Raw genomic sequence first — 21,251 nt, 5'->3', positions numbered from 1 at the left:
AATGAACATTTTACTGTGCTTTTCATCCAGTGCTGCCAGTCCCATGAAGGATAAAAGATCTGTGCCATCCACTCTCACACAAATCCCAGCCTGTAGGGAGCTACCCCGGGCAAACACGAGGAAATCACTAAAGTTGGGAACAGATTCCAGTTAAAATCTGGCTTACAAACTGAGCCTTAGAGCCATCACACAAACTGCACAGAGGTGTAGCTCTGAAAATCCCAAATCCACAAACATTCCCTCAAATGCCTTACCAGCAGCAGAGTCCTTTGAAGTACTTATCACCAGATTCCAAAATTTATTTTTTCTTCAACGTTCCGAAGATTGAAAAAAAAAAATTCTTTCTAGTTTTATAAAGGTTACTACTTCTCAGAAAATTTAATATTTCCAGGGCTGAAAAGTTACCTAAAAATTATAAGGCATTAAAGCACATTTTATTGCTACCTTACAATAACTCAGATTATATCAGATCTGGAAAAACTTAAATATTGACTTAAATCGTGCAGGCTTAATTTTGTTTTGTTCTGTGTCTGTAACTAATCAGATAGAGCAATACTTATTTTCTCTTGGGAAAAGAGTAAGGTTTTTAAAAGAAATAATGGCAGAGCTACAGAGCCAAGAGGAATTTAAATGCTGCTGACATCTCCAGCTCCTAGAAGTAGAAAACTCTTCCAAAACTGTCAAATCTATTAATTCTCCATGTCACACTACAGAAATGCCTGTGAAATCCTGGATTTTACCCAGAAGGGGAAAATTTTTTAGGTGAAAGAAAGAAGAAGAAACTCTTCTTAGCTCTGTTAAGAAAACAGAGTTTTTATCTGTTAGTAAGTTTTTTTTTTTTTTTTTTTTAAACTTGGAGTATAAATCTGACTAAAATCACAATCTTCAAGCTTATTTAATGTTATATATTTATGATTTCTATACAACATTCTGCTAAAGGGTTATTGCCTGTTCGTATTTTTGTTTCTTAAACATGAGATCTCTCCTCATCTAGAATACAAAAACTTGTGAAAAGGAAAGGAGATGACCAAATAAAAAGCCCTACACATGCATTGCATGCATAGACATGCATTAAACATGCATTACACATGCATTAAACAATATTCCAAATTTTTTACTTTAAATTCTATCAGAATAGATAATAAATGAACTAATATTACCATCCCAAAAAGTGCATAGGACATTTCCCCTTTTTAGGAAGAGTTCCAAACCCATCTTAGGTGTCACACTGTAATGGATGGGTGGATCAGTGTCACCACTTTGGTGGCAATGACCTGCAAAACCCAAACATTTCTTCTCTTTTTAGATGTGTGTCTTGAGTGAATATATTTTCTATCCTACAGTATTTAGGGGATGCAGATCTCTCGCTCTCATTTTCATAATTTTATTTCTTTACTCATTTTCTATGACTTTCTCTGGAAAAAAATTAGTGATGCAAACCAATCTCATGGAGCAATTTCCTGCTTGGTGCTTCTATAGAAAAACAGTGTGCTGATGTGTAGACTGGAGAAACAGTTGTTGCATCTTGACAATCAATCACCCAAATTAAAAATAAGGTAACTTCATTATTGTCTGAGAAAATAAGAAGTAATTAAAAATGAAGTATTTAGATAACAATTGTAATAGTATCAAGAGCCTCTTATTTTCTCTCTACTGAGTTCTATCATAAAAGACAGAAACAGAGCAGATCAATTTTTTTCCAAAACAATTTCAATCTAGTTTTATAATTAAATCAAAGATAGATTTCCCCATTAGCACAACTATTGCAGTATCAGAGTAATTATGAATAATCAGCCAAGGGTATTTTTTACTGATTTTCCTTGTGCATCATTAATTATCTGAAGTGACAGGCCTAACATAATTTCTATCATGAATAAACAAGTAGAGGAAACACAGAGGAAGTCAAGTACAAATAACAAGGAGATGGCCTCTCTTTGAAAATCAGAGCAATCCTGCAAAATGTTAATGGCTGTTCTATTTAAATGAAGCTGCAAGACATTAAAGCTTGTGATGTGTTGCATATCATTAATGCTCAGTAAAAGTGTAGATGGAATTCATACTTAATTCAATGCAATTTTCTGCCAGTTAATGGCCCTGAGAATCAAACATTCACAAATGTAAATGGGAGTTTTCCAAACCAATACTTTATGGGCTTTAAGAACTGCCTTTTACTGTGAGTAGAAAACTATACCAGAGCAATTTTCCCTTTTCTTGAGTGTGACCTGATTTTTATATTTGTAATATGATGCTCTCTTCTGATGATTTATTGTATTACATGTGAAGTTTAAAATATTTTTCAATTTTATACATTTTATTTAATGGATAAATAAATATGAAAACTGCTACTGTGGCTGAATTTCCTTTTTAAGTTCTTGTTCCTTTTTGATTTTTATTCCATTTCAATGCCAGAAATACCATTTAAGAATGCCCTCATGATAATCCCATGGTTTTGAAAAAATTAGGCAATATTTCCTTTTTTATATTTTTGAGACACCAAAAGAACAATTTCTCTCACCTTGTATAGTGAGATGCTGATTGAGATTTTCAAAAATACTTTCTTTACTATCTGTTGGAGTAGAGATTGATGCATCTTTACAGCTTTCAGCAGCTTGTACTCAGTCCTGGTGCTGATGATGCTGGACATTAATAGGTGCCAAATTCTGGTGGGAAAAAAAAATGGTCCTGGCTGCTTTGAAAAGTCAGGGTTTTGTGTCCTCTGCTGTGTCTCAAAAACCTGCAGCAGTGATGAAAAGTGCAAGAAAATGAAGCAACAACCACAACAATTCCTGAAAGTTTTTCAGAGCAGTTTCACTTGTGTCTGTGTGAAGGGAAGGACGCTTTGAAATCTCCTTTTCCTGGTCCAAACCAGAGCACTCAGTGCAACAACTGGAAACTTCACCTTCACTCCCAAAGTTCTGAGGTGACTTCTCCCACAATCCCAGTTATCCCAGTGTGCTGATGGCTGCATTACTGACTGCTGGCAACCCAGCTGGGCAGCTCCTGCACCCATCTGAAATGCTGGAACATTTCCAAGGGCTCTGTTTGCTCAGGAAATACCTTTGCCTACCAACTCAGGCAGCTCTGATAGCACCAGGACAGGGGTACAGTAAAGGAGACTAAAGAATAAGCTGGGGAGTCTCTGCAAGGCTTTGCCATGAGAAAAATCAAATGTTAAACTCATATAATGCTCTGTAAATCTGTAATGAATTTAGCTGCACTGCATTTGGAAGAACCACAACTTCCTTTACCATCTACATCTTATTTCTATGAAATGGAAATTCTCTTTTGTGAATACAGGAGGGAGCTTGAAACACACCACAACAACAAAATCCACAAAACTGGACATGGCTGAGCCCTTGCCTCTGCCTGGCAACTCTTAAATGTAGAATTATCTTTATTTATGCTTCTCCAAGGTTAAAAGATTCAATGCTTTACAAGTTCTGAAGAGGTGATATTGTTAACGAGGTGATATTGTTAACAAGGTGATGATGATTTAATTCTTTATGTATGATGCATATATGAAAATGTTGTCTAATCACTGTTAGAATTCCCATTTATGAGCATCCTGTGCGTGCCTTCCAAGAGGTATAAATAAGTATCATTGAAGATCATGACAGATTTATTAATATTTGCCAGTGAAGTGGATAATTCCATCAGATACATAACTGCTCAGGACAAAATTCACTTGTTCACATGATAAAGGTCCTACAAATCATCTGCACAAGTGGAAGGTGAAATGAATCTCCTTAAGAAAATTCAGTTTAAACTGGTTTGATCTACAAAGTGCTCTTCCTTTTAATTTTGAATAACGACTTTCTGTAAACATTAGTGTCCTCTGTAATGTTGAGTTCTTATTCCTAAGTATTTTGACCACAACATTGTTTAGGGTCAACTTATTTCGTAATCCTAAAATTTATTATAGGTGTATTGCTGCATAAATATTTTGCATTGATAATGAAGAACTAATATTCTATTATTTTTCATCATTCTTAACTAATGAAACTCTTTCACAGAATTTTCTCTGTATTGCAAGCTTACTTCTGAAGCTCACTGATTTTAGTAAATATATGAAAATATTTGAAAACATGAATCCTTTGAGATTTTGAATGTTATTCGTTTGTAATTTCTCATGAGCTCTACAGTAAAACAGTTCTGAAAGAAGCCAAAATCTTTCTACTACACAATCCTTCAGCCATACTGAAAAATTACTTGTACAATGAGCTTGAGAAATCTTTCATAACAGCTACAGTCAAGAATTGCCTGTTTTTCTTCACTGACTGAAAAAAAGAAACCTACAACTAGCTCAGCTGCAGCTTTTTATACTGTATGTACAGATCTAAATGTAGAGCAGTCAGCACACATCTCACATTTACACAGGAACCTTTAGAAAAGATTGATATTGCAGGCAAGCTGTAAGTGCTAAGCACACAAAGAGCTTTGGAAAATAAGCATTTGAAGTGTGCAGTTCTCTGCAGGATCTGCCAGCTCTGTGTGACATTGTTTTAGTTCCATTGCCATGAATGATAAATGACATTTCTTTCAAAATTCAGTATCTGCAAAAGCAAAGACCTGATGCAGATATCACTGTGTGGAAATGCCACAACACTGAAGTATTTGTAGTGGCTTAAAGCCCTGTAACAACCACAATATACTTCTGGGTTCCTGCCAGTTGTTATGGATTTAACCTTGCATTATCAATTGCCTGGTTTTTCGTGGACTGATTTTATTATAAAAGGAAACTCATCCGTGGACAAACTGTTTTGGAGGATGCCTAAAATATTAATCTTATCTATTTATTACCAATAATACAATCCTATTTTCACTAATACACAATTAACAGAATAAAATTTTAAAAAGTTGAATTTCAAAAAGTGTTTCCTAAGAAATTTGACAACAATTTTCACCCACCAGTTAGAGATTTAACTGTTTTTATGACATGAATGTGCCACCTTTGTTCAGTCACATGGGACCAAAAAGTCTCCTTTGCCTGCTTTCAGAACTCTTTTAGACGCCAAAAATTGAGCAGACTGTTTCCTGTACAAGACAACCAATGAGAAAAGAATAATTACACACACCAAAAAAAAAAAAAAAAAAAAAGGGGGGAAAACAACCACAGGGAGAAGAGGCTGAAAATCTTAAAGTCCTTATACCTTTTTGTCACTAGGTCAGGATTTGCCTCTTAATGCAACACTCACTAAGACCTGTTCAGAGAGTGCTTTAATTCCAGCTTCCTTGCCTCTGGCATATAATTACATCAAAGTAATTCTAAACTTACAGCCAAATGTAAGTAGACACGATGAAACAGTGTTACCCCCAACCATTATTTTATTTTCCCCCTGTAGAAACAAATAAACTTTCTTCCCTGTCTGAAAAAGTTTTGGAATAATATCGAAATATTTACTAAAAAAAAATTAAAAAAGCCCAGATTTCATAATAAACAAGAAATGTAATCTAGATAATTACAAACTAAGGTACAGTATACATTAGATTTTGCATATTAACACTTACTCGTATTGGGCTAAAAGTCTAGTGATCTCATTTTACTTTTTAAATAGTGAGGCTTTCTGCCTTGCTATGGGTGAGATACCATTGATGCACTCCCTCTCAAGATCCAGGAGACATTTTCAGCCTTCTGTCAAGTCCTTCATCATTTTTATCCATTAGCTATAAAAACATTCTTGTATAATATAATTAATTAGTCTCCACATTCTTCCTGTTTCTTTGATTTCCCAGCTCTAAGCCAGCCTCAAAATCTAAAAACTGAAATATTCAAATTCCAAGACTAAACCAAAAATGTGCTAAATGTGTACAATTTTTTAAAAGTGATGAAACAGCAACCACACTCAAACAAACAATGAAAATCCTCCTAATGCTTGAAACACACATGCAGAGCTTTCCAGATTCTGGTGCTGAAAGCAAAATTGTTCATAATTTTCCAGATTGCAAAGTAAAGCAGTAAGTTTTCTCCTTTAGAAAGCATATTTTAAAAAAATTAAATATTTTTTGCAAAAAAAAGTCACACCAAATATACAACATATATATTCACACACATATTAAATATATTATATATATATAATTCTCCACTGACAGATCTTTGTTTTCCTAAATTTCTTATTTCTAATTGAATAAATAACTTTCTTCTCTAGTGTCTGAAACTCTTGTGCTGATGTTCCAGAATGCTCCATGCAGCCATTTAAAATAAATAAATCCTTAGTGCAGCACAATCATCCTCGACAGAGCCACATGAAAATAAAACTTGATTTCTCTCTGTGAGAAGACACAATGTGTCACTAGAAATCCTGCTATGCAATGCTGCTCTTTAATAATTTATTGGAGGCTCTGGGCCCTGGCTAAGCTGACAAATTTAATATGGAAGTGCTGCTCAAGTGTTGAATAAACATGAGCTAAACTATTTTTCTAAACAAACAAAACTGCTGCAAAAGAGTGCCATGGGGCAGATTAGGTTTTTTTCAGTAATTTTTTTGACAGCAGCACTATTTTTGGTGCTAGTTTCTTTAGTAAATTAGATAAAATACTATTTAAAACATGCCTACATTTACCAAACCACCCCTAGATTTCTTTTGTTCTATAGCTCCTCATTTAACCTGCAGAGGTGAATGAAACACTGGGCTAATAGATCATCAAATTTCAGACTGCTGGAACTTGTGACAAGAAAAATCTAAAAGCAGAAGTTAAAAAAAAAAAAAAAAGAAAAAAAGAAAAGACCACCGTATCTATTTTTTTAAACCTTTTGTCATCTCAGTGTGTATCTCTCTTTCCAGGCTTTTAGATTACGAGGAAAACCAGTGTTTGGGTTTTTTGATAATGCTTTGAATGATCTTTCAGTGATCATGCACTCTCATAATCTATTTATCTTTTAGCCACTCATTGATATAAACATAACTCAAAGTATTGCTGTTTAGTTTCCTTAAAAAAACTTTGGTAAAGCTTTGATGAGGGAGTTTTTTAAATCCAAGCTGGCAGACTGTTCCTTTCTGTGTATTTCCAGATGTGTGAGACGGGGTATTCGTTTATCAGAGCCATGTTGGCTCTTACCAAGAATATCATACTCAAGTACCCACTTAAAATATTAATTATTGGAGTTTCTCTTATGTTATTAAGGCTTGCAGACCTCCCCTTCAGATCTCTGCTAGAATTCCTGGGTGTTCTGTATTACTGCATTATTTATTTATTTATTATTTACTTCCCCAGTAACTGTTAGGAACTGTTATTCCTGCTCCCATGTCTTTGCCTGATAGCCCCTTAATTTCAAAATTATGATAATTCAGAGGGAGAAAGTTTACATTTTCCATTTCAGGCGAGGCTCCTGCCTTCCTCAGCAGACACCTGGCTTTGCAAACCAAGACACCTTGTTAAAAATTTGTATGTTTAGCACTTCCCAGTCCCATGCAGCCCTTGAAGCAAGCAGTACAAAACACCTGCTTGCGGTGTGCCAGCTCATTCCCCTGCTCCTCCAGAAAGATGAGATAAGTACTACTTATTCCTGAAAATTTCCTGCTTATTTTCTCTCTTCATGGGCTCTTTCACCTCCACCTTAAACACAAGACAATGCAAAGAAAGGCTGGGGATGGGAACCTCTTCACTGCCTTCTGTGATAAACACAAATGCAAAGAATTCCTCTAGATTTTTTTTTTTAATGGTCTTTTATCTTCTAAATACTAATTTAGTGCTGGAATCAGACTCTCTCCTCTGGCACCTACTTTTGGTAAGTCTGAAGAAATATTTCTCATTTCTGTTTGTAAAAATGCAACTACACGGCCAACACTGCAGCTCCTCATTGGCTCACCTGTTACAAAAGACACTCTGAAAAAAAGCAGTTTAATACAAAATACAGTCATGAGATAAGGTTCCCAAATATACACAGCATAAAAATCCCACAGATAAACATTTGGCGCTTTTTTTTTTTTCTGAGTACTTTTATTTCCCATCTGCTCAATGAATGTGATGCACAGATCTGCAGTCACAGCTTAGAGACAACTCCAGGGAAAAGTTACTTTAAAAGGCCCCTGAGAATATCCTGTGCATTCTTTGGATAAGTATGAACCAAAGTGTGTGGATTTTCAAGCATAAATAGCTCCTGAAGTGACAGGGAATGTAAGAATTTCACTTGGAAGCAAAGGCACAGAATGGAAAAAGTAGCTTTTTAAAAAAATTTACTTATCTTTTTTTCTGTTTTTATGCATCAGACTTGAAGAACAGAGATTATGTGGATGGGTCCTTTGAAAAATGAGATCTTGGAGGTGACAGCAGTACTAGCAAGGAGTTTTAATGAAATTAGTACTTTTATACTGAAATGAAAATGTTCATGCAGGAAATACAACTAACATTTTAACAATATTAACCAAATAATGCTTCCAATTAATTCTGCTGCTTTGAAATTTTTCAGAACTTTTCCATTGATGAGTTAAAGGCAGAATCAGAAGGATCCATCCTAAGTAGAACACAGTGGGGCAGACATGAAATTTCAGGGGGATGGAAATACCAGAACCTCTTAGAAATGGAAATACCACAGCCTACCACTCGTAAAAGAGCAACATTGGACTATTGATTTAATAGCAATAATTAATGCTGAAAGTTGTCTCAGCTGGTAGAAACGCTGTTCTTGAGCACAATTCTCTGCTGACAGAGTGGAACAGAAACACAGTATCGGTAAAAAAATTAGCAATAACATTTTTTAATTATACTAACGGGGATGATTTTTAAAGGCTGTTAGAACGAGAACAGTAGTGGGTGAGTTTGGGGTTTTTTCACAGTCTTAAGCCGTGCCAGGGGAGGTTTAGGTTGGACATCAGGAGGAATTTCTTCCCACAAAGGGTTGGTCACACATTGGAAGGGGCTGCCCAGGGAGGCGGTGGAGCCGCCCTGCCTGGAGGTTCGTGAGGGAAGATTGAAGTGCCATGGGCTGTCCCCACGGTGGTGGTCGTTGATAGGTTGGATTCAGTGACCTCAGAGCTTTTTCCCAACCTAAAAAATTCCGTAATTCTGCGATTTTGTGATTCCGGGACCCCAGCGCTGGCCCCGGCCCTCAGCTCTGGCCCCGCCCCTCAGCAATAGCCACGCCCCCTCTCCGCCCCCCGCAGCAACGCCTCGCTTCTCCCGCCCCGCCCCCGTCGCTAGGGGGCGTTCCCCGCCCGTCACGCGCCAGGTCGCTGAGTCGAGCCACGCTCCCGCATCGCTCCGCCGTGTCCCGGCGCTGCGCTCGGCGCTCGGTTGCTCGGGCCTGCGGGAGAGGCGTGAGGGCGATGCTCGGGGCCGCGGCCGCCTGAGGGCCGGCTCCGCTCGGGTCCCGGCGCGGCGGTGCCGGGGCGGCCGCCATGGGGCTGGGCTCCAGCTCCGAGGGCCCCGGCGGCGGCGCCGAGGGCTTCCACGTGCACGGGGTGAGGCGGCCGCGGGGAGACGCAGGGAGGGAGGTCGGGAGGGCCGCGAGGGGCGGCGGGCGCCGGGGCGGCTCCGGCGGGGTCGCGCTGCCGCTCCCCGCCCGTGCTGGCCGGGTCGGCCCCGCTCGCAGCTGGCGGCTCTTCCCGGAGCTGCCACGCCGGCAGGGGCGGGGCGGGGCGGGGCGGCCGCGCCGCTCCCGGTACCTGCGGGTGCCCGACCCGGCGAGCTCGGGGCCGCGACCTGGCGGGACTTGGGTGCCGAAGAGCCTGGGGGAGCCTGTGCGGCTGCTCTCGGGGAGCTTCAAGTAGTTCGAGAGTAGAACAGCGCTTCTTCCGTCCCTGTTCCCCTCCTTTGCTCCCGGCTCCTCTCCATCTCTCCTCTCTCTCTCTGCTCTTCTCCTTTTCTCTCTCCCTATTCGCCTCTTCCCTCCTTTCCCTGCTGCCTTCCCTGTGGATCCCCACACACCCTGTTAGGGGGTTAATTCCCCCTCCAGAGGTGTTTCCCCCGTGGCTGCCTCTCCCAGATGCAAGTCTGCTGTAACTCCTCTTTAGCAGATTGTCTGCACGTACAGTGGTGTAAATGCATATCTGGAAGTTTAAGGATGGGCAGACAGCAGCTGTTTGCATGAGTTATCGTTTCTTTTGGTGGTATTTTCCCTCCCTGGAATAAGAATGTTCCTGCCACGTGCTGTTTCCACTTCATCTGCATTCTGTGTTTCTCAGCATCAGTATGAGCTGCCTGTTTGCTTTTGATGCAGTTCAGGGCTGTGATCAAAGTTAATGCTTTGACTCCAGCTGTGGTTACAGTGCTCAGTCTTGACTATTTAAAAATAAAGCAGGATTTTTGTTCTTATTTTTTGCTTTAGAAGCTTTTACTGAAGTAATTATGCTATTGTTATAGACATTTCTGCCAGCAAAAGCCTCAATACCAATACAACTTCATCTATTAAAAAATAGAGTAAAAAGTAAAAATATGTATCTAGCATTTTGGTAACACCAGACCAAATATAAGATGTAGCAGTTTTAACTTTCCTAGCAATGAACTTCCCAGTTTAGATGATGCCTGGGTTTTAATTTTGTGCTTAAACTGTGAGGTGGCCCTCAGGAGTCAGATACATCTCAGGTTAAGGGCTGCTGAGGTAACAGAAAGTGAAGTCAAGAGCAAACTCAGTAGGTTTGATTCCTTAACACCATCTTGCTTTGTCAGTGCACCTTGAAGTGGGTGGATTTAATGTAATTGCAAACTTTTGGTGGGGTTTTTCCTGGTATGAATGTGTTTTATGAGTATTCTCTCTAGTGATGGCATCTGTTCTATGACAGCTTTGGTTCTAATGAAACTGAGATGTCCCAACTCTTACTTCTTAGGAATCTTTAGTAAGTGGTGGCAGTTTTCTTGACCACAGCTTGTGGGCAGGTGTGTGCTTGTGTAAATATTCCTGTTCCAACGGGCTGGAAATGTGGGAAGCCAGCTGTCACTTGTGTTCATGGAAAAATGGCTCTGGTGCCAGTGGAGACTCTCACTGTGCTCAGGTTGTTAGAACCATAGGAGAAAATCCTGCAGCAGCACGTTGAAAACCAAGCCTTTCTCCAAAGTGTACAGTATTTAATAATTGCAGGCTGTGCACTCTGAATCCCAACATTTGTGTCTTGTATGGGGTTCAAAACCTGCTTTTTACAGCTTGATTTGGATATCTGTTCATAGTTACATAAAAGTAAGAGCCTAATTATGCACTGCTGCTTGAGGATGGTCATTTGGTGCCTTATCTCTGGCTCACCTCAAAAGTAAATATTGAATCAAGTGTAAAGATTAACACTTTCACTTATGTAACTGGAGGTCAGTGTAGAATAACAGTAAAATCTGTGTTCTGCAGGTTCAGGAGAACTCCCCAGCCCAACAAGGAGGACTGGAGCCTTTCTTTGATTTCATCATTGCCATAGGACACACGAGGCTTGTAAGTCTCAGATGATTTCAGTTGTTTTCCACCCCTGCATCAACTGTGGGCACTGTAGTCATGATGAAAGGCAAAACCATAAACTGTCACAAGCAGAGAAACTTTTCACATTGGACATTAAAAGTAAAGTAAAACTTGCAGGGGTTCAAAGTCTCTTGGCTAGATCCAAGTTTGAAGGAAAGGTTTTGTTTATGCCTTTACCTTAACTTCTTAGCAGGTTAACACAATGTTTTTGTTATTGCTCATTTGTAATGTTTTCTACCACAAGGTGAATGCTGAACTGGTGAGTCAGTAGTCAGAGCTCAACATTTGTTTAAACAAACTTGTTTCAACATTTGATAAAACGTGGAAAAGAATCAGTGTGTCTGCTTATACTTCTGAGGCCAAGAACACAGTTCCTGTGTGTTATGAGAGAAGAGTTGAGTTTTGGTTTGATGGGGTTTTTTTGGGTTTTGATTGGGGTTTTATTAGTTTACTTAAAAGGCTCAGAGCTTTGCCTTGTATGCTCCACTCTAACCACATTCAAGCTGAAATAATGAAGTTTGTCTTGTTTTTATGAGAGGAGATGTCTTTTTTGGAAGTGATCATTATAAGGGCAGATTTTGGGGGTAGATCATTTAATCTTCTGACGTGACAAAAATGAAGCTATTCTTTCCCAGTCAGCGTGCAGTGACTTTGAAGGGCTGTTGAAGAGGGATGGGGCTCAGAGACACGAAGTGAAATGTTGCTGCTCTTTGTACATTACAGCTGGCATCTGATACTGCTGGTATTATTTAACAGCAGTTGTGAAGGACAGGAATGCCAGTGATGAAATGGCCTAACAGGAAGTATTTATGTAAAGTGATGTGTGTTGACAGTACTGACTGCCTTCTAGTAAAAGAAAATTGAATTGGGATTGTTTGTGAGCCACAGAGCCTAAACTTTGATAGTTTTGGTTCTTTGTATTCAAATTCTGCCACAGATGTTACAGGTGCAACTGGAAATAATGTTAATCTTGCATCTGCTTTTCAGAACAAGGAAAACAATATGTTGAAAGACCTGCTGAAGGCAAATGCTGAGAAAGCAGTGAAGCTGGAGGTGTACAACATCAAGACAATGAAAATCCGAGAGGTGGAGGTGATCCCCAGTAACATGTGGGGAGGACAAGGCCTCCTTGGGGCCAGCGTGAGGTTCTGCAGCTTCCAGGGAGCCAATGAGCACGTCTGGCACGTTCTGGTGAGCAGCAGCTCTGGCTGGCTCGTTACTGTCTGTGTGGCCTTGTTTTACTGTGTGATGTTTAGCAGAAATGTGAAGTACAGTGATGCAGCCACACAGAGGAAGGGAACACAGTCTTGAAGGTTTGTCTGAGCTAAGTAGGGACAAGGAGTGGGTGGCTGTCAGGGCTCCCAGTGACAAAAATAACTCCATCCCAACCAGACTAAACAGTATAGCTGGAAAGGGTTTTTTTCCTTTTATGTTGAAGAATCAATGGCAAAAGTAAAAGGATTCTGGCCTGACTGGTATCTCTAAAGCTGGCGATAAACTTCACTGAAGTAATATTAATGTTACAAAAAGCACCACAAATTTATTTTAAAACTAAGAAGAAGAGCTGAAAGAGTAGAACTGAACAGAAAATAATGTTCATCTTTCTGGTTGTTTAAGCAAATGCAATTTCTCAGCATCTTCAGAGGATGTAATTTTAAACTGGTAAGATTTTCTTACTCATCACATTCTACATCTTTCTTACCCAGCATGTGTTACAGGATGGCACAGGTAGATGTGGACTATTCGAGAACTGATTTTTTATCCCATTAACAAGTTGTTCTTTCCCTCCTTGCTCTGGGAGTTAGTTCTTTTTGACCTTGGGAGTTTATCCTGCTGGGGGTGCAATGACTCGTGTCATTCTTTCACAGGACGTGGAGCCTTCGTCTCCTGCGGCTCTGGCGGGGCTGCAGCCGTACACTGACTACGTTGTGGGATCTGATCAGATTCTGCAGGAGGTAGGGAGCACGCTCCTTCCAGCAGGCACCGATTGTCTTTGTGCCTGCCAAGTGTTTATTGTAGGATTTGGGTTTTGTATAAATCTCATCAAGCACGTGGCGGGTGGCACTGAGGGATTTTGGAGGGTTGATGTTTATGACAGAAGCTTTATTGTTGAGGTAAACATCTTTCTTTTAATCTGACAATAAAAAAAATTTGCCACTAAAGATCAAACTACATTGGTGATTTTTCTGTCTCTGGGTCTTTAATATCTCACACTGAGTAAATAACTATGTAAAATGTTGACTTGCACACATGGGTTTATTAACTATTACCTTCTATCTTTCTTTTTCCTAGTCAGAGGATTTCTTTTCCCTGATTGAATCCCACGAGGGGAAGCCGCTGAAGCTGATGGTTTATAACACTGAGGCAGATTCCATCCGAGAGGTAGTTGTGACTCCCAATGGAGCTTGGGGTGGAGAAGGAAGGTACTGATCTCTCTTGATGACAGGTTTTATACTTGCTGTAAATGAGCTCCTGTTAGGAGTATTACTGCTATCAGTTATTGGTGTTTCCAGGTTAAGCCTTGTTTCCTCACACTTGTCACCCAAAACTGTTAATCTTTATGTTAAAAAACCTCAGCTTAGAACTTAAGAACTGGGCATATTCAGAATCTAATCCTGCTCAATTTGAATCAAATGGCAGAGCTCCTGTCTTGACTTCCCCATTAGCAGGTTCATTATCTGCATTCTCATAGTCAAAACATTCAGCTAAAGCAAGAACAAAATTTACATCAGGTCAGATTAAATATTTTGTAAAGATATAAAATAATTCACTGAAAGCTAAGCTGTCAGCATTTCTCAAAGTTGATTGCAGAGTGTTCCTTGAGTACTCTTAAGTGAAATTCTTGCGGGTAGGTATTTCCTGGTATAGATAAAAGACACACACTATTATTGTTTTAAAAAGTCAAAATTTAAAATATTAGCTTTGTTAAGAGCACCTTTTTTGTGTCTTGATTTTTTTTCTCATGTACAGTTTAGGATGTGGTATTGGATATGGCTATTTGCACAGAATTCCAACACAGTCCATGACATCAAAGAAAAAGCCAGAAAACAAATCACCTTCACCCTCACCAGAGGCTGGAACTCCTCTGCCATCCACTAATGGTTACACAGAGGTAGGAAAAAAATGGATTCCAATCTCTGCCACATTCTCTGGAGTTTCAAAGTTTTCTGCTGTTTGGGACAGTGGTAATACAGAATGTTTGAGACCAGTATTCGATTTTGCTGAGTGAAATGGAGCTGGGTGAAGGGAAGAGGAGAGCTGATGCTGCTGAGCAGCTGCAACATCACCAGTGTCAGCTGACAGAAATTCTTGCCAGGTATTTTCTCCCTGTTTTCAAGTCTTGCATCCTACAGCTGTGCCAGTCAACAAGGATCATGTTGGAACACCTACTTCACTAGGAGAAAGATACACCTCCAAGAACCAAGTTCAGAGAACAGACTGGCTTTAAAAGGCTGAGCTGGAACATGTCCTAAGTGGTGTTTGTCTTTCAGTTTCAGCATCACAGCTTCTCTCTGAACTGGTGCATGTGGAGACAGGCAGGATGCTGTCCCGGGAGGTTTGGCTACAGGTAAAGCTTTTGATGTAAAACAATGTTTTTACTTCTTGCTGTCTTATTCCAGACTCCATTGTTGGCACCTACATCTCAGAATGACAGCTCTGAAACAGTTATGAACTTGGATCATTCCACAGAGCAGGAAATGAGTGGTTACTCACCAGAAAGTTCCCTTTCTCCTCCTCCCCCTCTCCAGAGAGTTATGGATCCAGGTATGTGTTCTTGGGTGCTTTTTTTCACCAATTCTTTAGAGTACATCTAAATAAACTAATACGGTTTAAACAAGCTAGAGGCTTAAATTCAGAACTGTGAGCACTGGTGGTGCTTTCCCTTGAGGTTTTTTACTTCCCTGGATTTCAGAGCTGTAGAATTTGGGTACCAGGGAAGTTAAATTCATTTGGATTTAGTAGGAAGGGGGTTTCACTGACTTCAGTCTGGATAGGACACGTCTTTCAATCTAGAATTTTGTGTTGCTTTCTCCTAATACTTGCTTTCTCCTTCAGGATTTCTGGATATGTCTGGAATTTCAGTTTCTGAGTTCACAAGCTTAACAGAAGTGTCCAGCCTGCCCCCATCTGCCTCCTTCAACGTGCCAGCAGCAGGGGCTTCTGTAGGCTCTGAAACAATGCCAAATAGTGAAGCCTCTGCTTATTTTGGTAAGTGCAGTCAAGATTTCCTTTGGGTCTTATTTCTGGAATGGCACCAACACATGTTCACTTAACATCATCGCAGATTTTGGAAATAGGCAAATTTTAATACAAAGCAGCAAGAATGGCAAAAATGGGATGGAAAAAGTAGCAGAAATCTGGTTTAGAAATGGAAAAATCTAATGCTCTTTTCCTTAAGTTTATAGCATGTAGGTCTCTTTCTTGAAATGAAAATGCTGAGGCACTGTCTGTTAGCCTGATATGTTTTGTTTTTTTTTTACAAACTCTCTCAATTTCCCAGAAAATGCCTCAGCTTTGGACCCTGAAGGTTTAACCCCGTATCCTGAAGGATCAGGCAAGCAGCCCACACTGGATGACCTCCTGCCTTCAATTCCATCTTTACCTTCTCTTGATCTTCCTCATGACATTTCTTCAAAACCAACCCTAGGAACTGATGCTGATAACCAGGAGTCCAAGCTGCTTGTGAACAGCATTGAGAGCTCATTAACCACTGCTCCAGAGACACCAGAGCACAAAGCAGCAAGTGAGCAGAAAGGAGAAGCAGCTGCACAAGATCCTGAGTGAAATGGACCCTGCTGCTGTTTACAGACTGCTGAATGCTGCAGTGCTACAGCTTGGAATATTTTTCTGATCTTGAAAGATTTACAGTTACTCTATTTTGTTAGTGTAGACAATACTAGAAAAGAAATCACATGAAGTACACATCCTGTTGTCTTTTCCAATCACTGTTTAATGGATTGATCTATGCTCAGAATTTGAATGCTGTCCAAAATCACCCAATCAATAGAGAAATTGATGCAGAAACAAGTTGGACACTGGCAGAAAGTCAAGTTCTGGAATTCACATTTGCCTAGAAGTGCTCCTGAATGTATTTACAAAGGCACTGTGCCTGAACAGTGAGACTTAGTGATGACTTTTATCAGTATGGTTGATGGCATTAAAAAAATATTTATAGTTTTAAATTGTTAGAAAGCTTTTCTAATGGTACATCTTGGTTAGACTGTTCTTGTGACTTGCAAGGCATTTCTTACACTAAGATACTTTTACTTACTGCTCTAGTACTCTTACTAGACTCTTATTTTTCTTGGTTTAATTCCCTTCTCTGCAACAGTCCTTTATGTACATTCTTTATCCCTACTTGGGCAGGAAAGAAATACAGTGGGGTTTGAAATTGCAGCCTCAGATGGGACAAAGCCATGGTGGTGGGTCCTGTCATTCACTTCTGCTCTTGAGTGGACCAGGTGCTGGCCTTGCAGTTAAATAAACAGTGAGGGGGGAGGGAACGATGGTGGTTACTTGAAATAAACTGAAGATGATTTTAAAGTAGGGGTGATGAATCTTTTTGGTGAAGATTGAATGTCTTGGCTCCTGTAGTGACCAAGAAATAGCTTGCCTTTGCTTGTGCTTTTCTATTTACTCATTACTATTTTTATACAAATTGTTTTAAGTATAAAACAGGGCTTTTGTGCAGCACCAGCAACTGCTTTTTGTAGCTTTTTTTTTTTGCTTGCTTTTGTCTCCAAATCACTTCTGAATGTAATGGAAAGCATGACAAACAACGGAAGACATGGATGGTTTTATAATCCTCAGGGCAGTGATTTATCATGGAATTTCAAAGCTGCTGACAGGCAGTAATAGAGCTACTGCAGTGAAAACCCTTTGTGAATGAAGAGAATGGGGTACAAGGTTATAAACTAAAGTACAATTAGCACAATATTGCCTGATTTCCTTTGCCCTGGCTCCTGCTCTGTTTCTGCACTAAGTGACAGCTGACTGGGCTGAAATCTGGTACTGATGCAGTGGGGGACTCAGGGTCCCACAGGTTTGCCTGTGAAGCTCAGCTTCAGCCAAAGGGTGCAGGCAAAGTCACAGCACATGAGGGCTTCAGAGTCCACCCTGACAAAGAAATCTGTCCTTGACCTGTTGTTAGTCTGAAATACTGCAAGTACAGTAGTTCTGAACAGGATTGTCAAAGCACCTGTTGCTTTAAAGAATGTATTGAGCTCTAACTAAAGGCAGTAGAATTGACAGTGGATTCTAGTCTGCTAAAGGGTCTGTTAACTGTGGGCCTGTTTTATTTCCTATGTTGCTAAAATCAATTTCCTATTTTGTTCCCCCAGCTGACTGTTACAAGGGAGAACAGCCAAACACTAAAACTAAATGTAATTTAAACTATTCCTAGGTTTGTTTGATCTTGGAGCCTGATGCCTGAAGACACCTAGGTAGTGTTTTATTCATGTTGTTTATTTAAGACTGTTTCTAGTCCTTTACCTTTCTCAAAAATGGCCATGAGAGGGTAATTTAAGTGACTCTACCATAAACACCTTTTAGAAATCTAAGAGCAGAGAATGTCAAAACTCATGTTAGATTTCAAATTCACCATAATAAATGGGTTAAACTTACTTCAGTCTGTGTCCAGCCTGTGTGTTATGTTAACTGGCTCTGGGAAGGGGTTTGGAAAGCCAAGTAGTTAAACCTTGAGCCAGAGAATGTTGTGTTCTCCAAACCTGAAACCTGATCATTCAAGTGTTAAATGAGGTGAAGAGTTGGACCTCCTCATCAAATTTCTTTCTTACCAACTTGGATCTCCCTCAGAGCTGCAGCCCAGCAAGTGGAGAGTACTACTGTTTGTGGGTGCAAAGTGAGAAAAGTGACTGGAATTTTAGTTTCAAAATAAAACCTAAAAAGAGTGAGAGAAACACCTGAGGGTGGGATTCAGAGCCAATACCAAACAGCCACTCAGCCTGCTGCTGTCCCAAACGTTTCCAGGTAAGCAGCAGCTGGATGTGACCTTTCTCCACTCTAAACCCGAGAGCAGCAGCTCTGCAGACACAAGCAGGATTATCTGGGCAGCATCAGGAGAAGGGTAGAACAAAGGCAGGAGGAGGAGGAGGAGGGCACCTCAGATGTTAGAACAGCGGGGTGATTTGTATGGCCAGACACAAGAGGATGAGCTGCCAGACCTGAGCTGCTCCCTAGAACTACCAGGTGAGCCTGAGGACACAGGTCTGGCAGATGTTCAACCCACAGAGGCTCCCAGCAGCTCAAGCATTAGAGTGAGGATTGGGCAAAGCCCCTCTCCACTGAGCCCTGCTCCTGCCAATGCCACAGCAGCCAGGAGAGCCCTCTGAGCCACGGCGCCTCCTCCCACCTGGCTGCTCAAACCTCAGCTCAAACAAAGGCCACAGAAAAGGTGGCCAAGCCCTGCCCCAACCAAGGGTAGCTTGTTCCATGGGAACTTTCTATACAGCATAACCCTGTACTAGGAATGATGGTGAAGCCCCAAGATCATGATAAGGAAATAGAGATAAACATGCAAATCTCATTATTAACATCAATATGGATACTGAACTAATACTGGCTGAACTTGAATGAATGAATGTGGATGTATTTATTGTCTTTAAGTTAAGCACCTATTAGCAGAGCTATTTTAACACCAGATTCAGGCAGTGATGATTTAATTTTCCCTCTTAAACTTCCACAGCAGGCCTGACAATCTACTGAAGTGCCTGCTGTACTGCTCTAGGCTCTGTGCAGAGGCTGCTCAGCCACACTTGGCTGCAGAAATGCTGCAGGAAAATGGATCTCTGCTGAGCAGAGATCACACCACTCACACACACTGGTGGGCTCATGTACTTCCACATGCATTCTCCATCTTTCCCCAAATCTGGGCAAGTATTTTCACCTCCAAGCAGTAACACAAGAACAGGCTCTTAAGAGAAAGCAGCTGCAGGTCACTCATTGCATTGATTAGCATGTTCCATTTCCTGGCCACTGCCCACACAACCTTCTTGGCTTTTGCCTTAATGAAACACTTAACTGGCATTGCTTCTGCTGTAGCAAAATTTCAACTGTTTGCTCAAAGTTACATTTCTAAGCTACAATATGTAATTAATATGTCATTACTACACATTACATGTGTAATATATAATTAAACAGAGTCCCCTGAAAAAGACATGAAAGTTACATTTCTAAGCTACAATATGTAATTAATATGTCATTATTACATATTACATACATATTACGTGTGTAATATATAATTAAACATTCAGAGTCCCCTGAAAAAGACATTTAGAATAATGTCACAATATCCTCAAAGAGAGATCAGACATGTTCCACCCAGGCTGTAGTCAGCACCTCTGCTCTGCATGGTGTTTGCACAGCTCTGTACAGAAAAACCTCCACTGTAGTACAGGGAACTCTTTCAATCAATCACTTTCCTTCACTTAAGTGTGTGTGTGCACAGAAAAACCTCCACTGTAGTACAGGGAACTCTTTCAATCAATCACTTTCCTGTTAAGTGTGTGTGTGGTCCCAACAGCTCTGTTATCCAGCTGGGAGGTGACTCTACCTGGCTCTGTTCAGGAGCCAGCACCACACGCACAGTGCAAGATCATGTGCTTAAAGATTGATTCTAAATGTCAAATTCAATAAATTTCTAGGGATAAAGGACCTCTGTGAAAGGAAAAATCTTACCTTGGTGTAATGTCTCTATACCAGTAACTGCCCTGCTAGTCCCTGGCTGCCCCTCTCCTAGGGAATACCTGGACAATCCAACTAATAAATCCCAAGACCAAGAGGTAGAATTACACTAAGGTCCCTTCCAACCCAAACCATTTATTATTCTGTAATAAAGCTGATCCAGTTCCAATCCCCTGCCATGGGCAGGGGCACCTTACACTAGAACAGCTCAGAGCCCCATCTAGCCTGGCCTAGAACACTTCCAGGGAAGGGGAGTCCACCACCTTTCTGCCTAGAGCTTATTTTGAATATTCAGTGTTTCTTAAAGTTACTGGTAAATCCTTCAAGCAGTTCTCCTCATCCTAAAAGACTTACACTTCAGCTACAAAGTTCTGAGCCAAGCTCTCCTGTTCTCAGCCCCATCCCATCTAAAGAGAATAAAAAATTACCTGTCACACAAAATTTAAATGCTTTTCTGGAAGACAGGCTGCACTACTAAACCAGATTTACAACTCCTTCCCATTATGAACTTTAAGGAACTTTAGCAAATCTGCAGCCTTCTCCATGATTCTGGCAATCTTAAACTCTCTGCTCACAATGTTCCCAGGGGATGTGACTCTCATATTAACTCAATGCTCTCCTCCTTCTCCCTTCAGGACTCTTACAGAAAGCACAACTCCAGAAAAGGTGACAGAATTTAAAAGGTAGAAGCAAAAAAACCCTTCTCTCACTTTATACACCATGTAAGTCAGAGCTGGGAATGTGGGAGCACACCTGGGCACTGAATTACTGTGTGCTCAGAGAGAGCAGCTCAGCTGACAATTCCCAAGGCAAAAGCTCTGAGCATTCTGTCCTGGCATTTTCAACATCAGGAAACCCAGCTTGGTTTCCCATGTGCCTCTTGCCACCTTTCCACACCCAGACAGCTCAGAAGCAACTGGCACAAGTCACTTGTTAGCACAAAATACTTTCATGGTACAAAAGCAGCACTGCCCATGTGACGTTCTCCCCTCAACAGGACTCAAAGCTCACATCTGAAGGTCTGCTCACCTCAGAAATTCTTACATCCAAGCACACTACAAGATTATCTTCACAGGATTCTGCTAAGGCATTGCCATTTCTTCAGCCATTGCATTACTCAAGCCTTCAAAGCACTCTGAAGCCCTTTGTTAAATTCAAGCTCCAAAGCTGCACA

The 21,251-nt window shown here is 40.5% G+C and overlaps 1 protein-coding gene across 2 annotated transcripts; it reads left to right on the top strand.

Annotated features, from left to right (window-relative positions):
• Window positions 1–9,250: 9,250 nt before the first annotated feature.
• On the top strand, window positions 9,251–17,997 carry GORASP1 (golgi reassembly stacking protein 1). 2 transcript variants are annotated; one of them, XM_041408792.1, is made up of 9 exons: window positions 9,251–9,398; window positions 11,270–11,350; window positions 12,362–12,565; window positions 13,243–13,329; window positions 13,667–13,797; window positions 14,345–14,486; window positions 14,995–15,139; window positions 15,431–15,583; window positions 15,876–17,997. In XM_041408792.1, the coding sequence occupies exons 1-9, from the start codon at window positions 9,336–9,338 to the stop codon at window positions 16,157–16,159; spliced, it is 1,290 nt and encodes a 429-aa protein (XP_041264726.1). In that variant the 5' UTR covers window positions 9,251–9,335; the 3' UTR covers window positions 16,160–17,997. The 2 variants fall into 2 exon arrangements, with proteins under 2 accessions (XP_041264726.1, XP_041264727.1); XM_041408793.1 differs by lacking the exon at window positions 13,243–13,329.
• The last annotated feature ends 3,254 nt before the right edge of the window (window positions 17,998–21,251 follow it).

This window comes from Onychostruthus taczanowskii, unplaced genomic scaffold, assembly GCF_017590055.1.
Source record: "Onychostruthus taczanowskii isolate IOZ18803 unplaced genomic scaffold, ASM1759005v1 scaffold3, whole genome shotgun sequence".
NCBI classification, from domain to species: domain Eukaryota; kingdom Metazoa; phylum Chordata; class Aves; order Passeriformes; family Passeridae; genus Onychostruthus; species Onychostruthus taczanowskii.
This window is presented reverse-complemented; position numbering and strand designations above follow the sequence as displayed.